A 6,000-nucleotide genomic window follows, 5' to 3' on the forward strand; every position below is an offset into this window, starting at 1 on the left:
CATAAGCACCAACTTCTGGCAGGGTAAACAGCTGCATTTAACATTTCCGAAGAGAACGAGTCGCGGATTCCTACAGCTGAGCGGTTATGACTGGGTTGTGAACGGATGACTCTTCAGATAACCATCAACAAACACGTTCACTCAGACACAACGACTGCCTTAAAGACCGCTGGAAAAGTCAATCTTGGGAGTGTTGTGAGAGAATCAACTGGATAACCAGTATCTGCAAAAAAGCTCGGAGGCAAAGCCAGCTAGCCAGACAGACAAACTGATAGTAACGTTATTTTTTTGTCCCAACTAACGTTAGTTAGCTAGCTAGCTTGGCTAGCTAAGTTTGGTGAAAGAAAACGGTAACAGTTTTTTACCGGTGAGGCGGTAACAGTTAATGTTATGTATCCGCGCTGTTTGCTCGGTAAACAGCCCGTTAAGTTTTCCTCCCAAGAAAGAACAGGTAGCAGTTGTAATATCAACATTGATAACAAAATCTAACATCGCTCACGGCACCTCAGCCGACAAAGTGGCTAGCTATGTAACGGTTAGCTAGCGACGAGTAGTGTTGGAGAGTCTCGCTGTTATAAACGTGCTAACTAACCAGCTAAACATATAACATCCTTCTATGGGCGGCTAGCTAGCTAACCGAAAGTAGTAAAGCTAACGTTAGTTAAACAACACCCCGCTAGCCGGCTGGAAAAGCTGTAAAGCTTAAATGCCAACAAAAAACCCTTTACTCGCTTAGCCAGCTAGCTAGCGGTAGTAACAGTGTAGTTACTCGGTCTGTTCTGTGTTACTGACGTTAGTCGAGCAAAATCTGCGAGCAGTTACCCGTTAAAAACGTTGTTTTTGACTGATTCCATTAAGAGTCGCCCAGATGTAAACTTCGGAGTCACTTGAATAGAGATTTAACGACATGTCGACACGTAATGTTATTATTTGAAAGCTGCTGTCGGTTTCTAAATCTCAACGTCGCTTAGTAACTGTTTAACTAATAACATTACCACACGGCAGGAGGGATTAGCCACTCTTTTAACGGCGAGCTCTGTCGGTGCTCGTATCGCCGACCCCGGAGGAAAAAGGCGACCCTAAACTCGGATAATTAGCCAGCTAGGTTAGCTAGCTTAATACACCTCAACTCTGTGGGATTGTGAACTTTTGTCGGACTGTGGGAGCGATAATCAGACCCAACTCTCTCTCTCTCTCTCTCTCTATCTCACAGCGTTTCACTGTTTAGTGTTATAAGCGCTTTAGATTCTCTGACCACGCCGAGACCCAACGAGACACGACTTGACTTTCGGTTCAGGCTGCTCTTCTCTCCGTCCTGTTTCTTTCGAGCACAAACCCTCCCTCTACTCCAAAAGAGAGAGAAAAAACAATAAACATTCCTCTGAAAGCACGGCTCTCTCTCTCTGTCTGATCTGCGCCATCTTTGAAAAGAGTCTTTGGGGCCGGAGCTCCTTGAAACAAAGAGCAAAACAGCGGACTCTCCGACAGCCAAACTTCACGGACAAAAACAAGACACGGACTTTAAAGTACAGCACAGCGGCGGTTTACCTTCAGAATCGCGAATCCTAGTTCCAAAGAACAGGACTAGAAACAGGAGACAACAGGGTATTGCATCCATCCTTGGATCAGACTTATTCTAGACTGCCTGGTTGTCACACTCTCTCTCTCTCTCTCTCTCTCTCTCTCTCTCTCTCTCTCTCTCACACACACACACACTCTCTCTCTCAAACACACACACGCACAACTTCTCTCCAGCTAGAGTCTATGTGTGTGTGTGTGTGTGTGTGTGGAGAGAGAGAGGAGAGCGTGTGATAGGCTGGGACCGCCACTCCCCGCCCAGACTGAAGAAAAACCCTCACCGCAGACATCGCTGCTGCTGGCAAACACTTCTTTTCCTCCCACTTTTCCTCTGTCGCCTAAAGCCAGTAGACGACGATTTTTTTCATCTAAATTTTAAGTATTTTTACACTCCGCCAGGACGAGGCGCATTTTTTCCTCCTCCGTTTCTGGAAGTAATGTGTCAAAAGTATATCTCAAAACAATGACTGAAAAAAAAACACACGTCAAAATAAATATGTCAAAATAAAGGCTTATTTTGCCTAATGTGTGACTTACTATGTCCAAATTTTGACTTGTGTTGAAATTCAGACTTAGAATGTAAGTCATTATTTCAACATAGTAAATCAGTCCTTATCAGTTTATAAACCAGTCTACATTTCAACATAATAAATGGAAGTACAAAGACAGTAAGTAGTTCTTTCAACATAAGTCAAGGTTTTAATTATGTCATAATTTTGATATAATATATATATTATATAATATATATATATGTCAAAATTCAGAGATAACATGTCATTGCCTGCACTCCACAGTCAACTTTTTGAAAGTAAATCACATTCTCAAGAAATTAAGCAACTGTTTTGACATAACATGTCAAAGTTTAGAGAAAATAAATCAGTGCCTGATTTTTTGATATAGTAAAGTCAAACTCTCAAGTATTCTTATTTTTGACATAATAAGTAAAAAAATAGGTCATTTTCTGAGACAAACATTCAAACCTTTGGTGTAGTAAGGCAACGTTTTGACATAATACTTGCAGAAACAGAGAAGGAGAGAAAAGCAGGAGATTGTTTCTCAGAAAATAACCTATTTTCTTTGACTTTTTATGTCAAAAATGATGACAAAGAATTATTGAGAATGTGACTTACTACATCATTTTCTGAGGCAAACATTCACACTTTTGACATAGTATTACAAAGTTTTGACATATTACTAGAAGCAGAGAAGAAGAGAAAAACAGGAGATTTTTGTTTCTGCCCTACCTGGCAGGAGCAGTAATCCATATTTTTTTTTCAATCTTTATTTTGTTAAATTACTTTTGAATGCCATCCACTGTCTCAGCATGAACAAGTCTGAGCAGTGATTGAACTCAAACATAACCTCGATACTGTAATTTTGTAGTGAGGTGAATAGCATTAGCTATTGTGTAATTACGTATTATGGAGTAATTAAGGTGGTCCATGTAGAAAATCAGATAAAGCACTCACATTTCTAAGGGGAAAGCCTCAGGTAATAGGGTAAAGATGCAGAGTGAAATATTACAAGACAAAGAGCAGGTTGGCTGGGCAGGTCTGCAAATGAAAATGTGAAACTCTGCTTGATGTCAGGTGGATATTAAGAGTAATTCAAGGCTGCTGGATATTTCTGCAGAATAATCACATAAGAGATTATAGATTATATTGCAAGTCCATTCACCTTGATTTAATACTCCCACACAATTCAGTGACCTAGAATAAATGAATACATTCATAGAAGTAGATCTATCAGGTGGGTAGAACAAAAAAAAGTCAAGGTTTAAAGGTAGGCCTACAAATCAAAAGGCTATTGTTGACTAAGAGTGCATGATTTAACCTAAAACATACAAAGATGACATTGCTGAGGCTTAGACATAGGACCAGCACTAAGGGGGGCTGAGGGGGGCAGATTTTGTCTTTGCCCCCCACAAGCACAATGCAAGCAATGGGTATTTTTTAAATGGTCTCTGAACCAATCACAAAAACGTATTTTGTTAGTTTAGCTGACTGTGCTCCTCCACATCATGTGAGACTCCACCAGAGTTAGGTTGGCTGACTGTGCTCCTCCACATCATGTGAGACTCCACCAGAGTTAGGTTGGCTGACTGTGCTCCTCCACATCATGTGAGACTCCACCAGTGTTAGGAGTCGAGTCAAAATGACGACATATCAGCTGGTCTGTTCATCAACCTTTTTCAATATGCTTTGTCCAAGGACCCCAAATTGACAGACATAGCAAAGCATATTCCTCAGAATGCAAAATATACATCGAAAGATATGCAAAATGAAATCACTGACACACTAGCAAAGATGGTTCTGATTGAGATTAAACACAAATATGACAATGCAGACACAGCAGGCTTTTGTATAGAGTGATGGAACTCGAGACAGCTGCAATGTAGAGAACCTTTCCCTAATGATCAGGTTCATCTGTAATTCTGTTCCAGAAGAGCATCTTATTGACTTACTTGACTTAGATCAGCTAGATATGCTGAATACATGACTGATCAAATACTAAAGCATCACTCTGATGGAGCTTACTGTGCTGTTCACATCATAAGCCAGTGTTATGATGGAGCAGCTGTAATGAGTGGGGTGAAAGGTGGAGTGTAGACACTGCTTCAAAGAAAACTTGGTGGAGAAATTCCTTACATTCACTTTTACAATCACCAGCTCATCTCACGGTGGTCCATGCTATGCAAGCAGATTCACGTGTTAAATCCTTTTTTGAGCTTTCTAGCACACTTCATTCATTTTTCTAGCGACACTATGTGGTTCGGCATTATGACTCCCCCCCTCACAAAAGGCTTCTTGAGATTTGGTGGACCAGTCATTTTGTTGTGACTAAGTGCTTAGTGCAGAATGAAGATGTCATTTTAAAAGTTCTTTCTGATGTGTCTGTAGATTCTGATGCACCTGTGGATTTACGCACAGAGGCATCAGGGCTCTTAGTGCAGATGAGAAAACATCATTTCTTTGAAATAGGAAAGTTCCTTTTAAAGGTTTTTGCCATTTTGAAGCCGGCCAATTCAATCTTGCAAGCCAATTCTGTAGACCTCTGTAGGGCCGGGGAGGTAATCAGTGCATCTTTAACAGCTTTAAAAGGTTTACGTACTGATGGTTCCCTGAATGATCTAGCTGTGTCAGAGAGTCCACCTTCAAAGCGGAAAAGGGCTATGAACACACAGTTGACTGACAGCTTGGTGCTTTCCACTGAATGGGCACAGACCTGCTGGCTCATCCCGTACACCAAGTCAGTCTTTGAGGAGGTCCCTTCTGGAAATTTTAGACAGAGCCATTGCTGAAATGGAGAACAGATTCTGTAAAAGAAATCTGGATTTAATGACAGTTGTTAATGGTCTCCTTCCTAACTCTAGCTCTTTTCTTGATCTGACCTTATTAGGCCCTCTGCAGCAACTTGCAGGTACTGACACAGAAAGCCTGAGAAATGAAATAAACGTGGCAAGGCTTATGCTGCAGAAGAAATTCTTAACAGGATCAGCAGACCTTTCAACAGTGTGTAACCATCTTCAGGTTTATAAAGAAGCTTTTCTTGTGCTGCATTCTCCTTATGTGACTGCGCTGGCGATAGGTGTATCCTCAGCATCATGTGAAAGCTCTTTCTCCACACTGTCATGAGTTCTTACTCCCTTTCATCGCACATTGCTGCATGAAAGAAAACAAAATGAGTGATTCTGGCCCATGAGATTTCAATAACCAATAGACTTGATACGGAGGAGTTTGTGAGATTCTTTGCCAAAAGAAACAGAAGACTGCTTCTGTAAATTCTTTGTTCTGATTCTTTTTAGAATACAGGCTGTTTTTGACCTGCTGAAGGTTTTACATATTTGTACCCACAGTTTGCGTAAAGAGATTTCATTTTTGTATATAAAATGTATTTGTATTTGTTTGTTTGTTGGTTACATGCCTTTTAACTTGGCTATTGAATATAGGACCTTCTCATTGCAAGGCAGTAGTGTTACTCACCCTGCCACCCTGTATATGTGTATAGTAGTTGTGTTTATTGAAAATAGGATTACTGTTGTTCATTAATTTGTACTGTAATCTTTACATCATTTGTTATACAGTGCAAAAATCAATAAAAAGCTGAATTGTACCAGTGCATTTTCCATAACATCAACAGAAAATTCCTTCAGTCCTTTACCAGATTTTTCCATGAAAGTACAGCAGACAGGAAAATTTCCTCATTTTATGTATTTCCATAATTTTACCCTTTTCTTCTTTTTCAGTATTAAAATAAGGTTTGAACTGTAAAAACAATCTGTAAACAAGGAAATTTGGGTTGAAATTCAAGTGAAGAATATGCCATAAAAACACAATGTTTTTTTTTTTTACAGGATTAGTATTATTTTCTTCCTTTGAAAGATCAACTGTTTTCTTTATATTTTAATTTCCTAATCATATT

At 39.8% G+C, this 6,000-nt stretch overlaps 1 protein-coding gene across 1 annotated transcript in view; it reads right to left on the reverse strand.

Annotated features, from left to right (window-relative positions):
* Window positions 1-1,710, reverse strand: part of tgfbr1b (transforming growth factor, beta receptor 1 b) — a 63,260-nt gene extending 61,550 nt beyond the window's left edge. The window contains exon 1 of the mRNA XM_017721389.2: window positions 1,549-1,710. Within this exon, the coding sequence (XP_017576878.1) occupies window positions 1,549-1,618 (70 nt within the window). The 5' untranslated portion in view covers window positions 1,619-1,710. The remainder of the gene's footprint in view (window positions 1-1,548) is intronic.
* Window positions 1,711-6,000: the final 4,290 nt, after the last annotated feature.

Source organism: Pygocentrus nattereri, chromosome 3, assembly GCF_015220715.1.
Source record: "Pygocentrus nattereri isolate fPygNat1 chromosome 3, fPygNat1.pri, whole genome shotgun sequence".
Classification (NCBI taxonomy): Eukaryota; Metazoa; Chordata; class Actinopteri; order Characiformes; family Serrasalmidae; genus Pygocentrus; species Pygocentrus nattereri.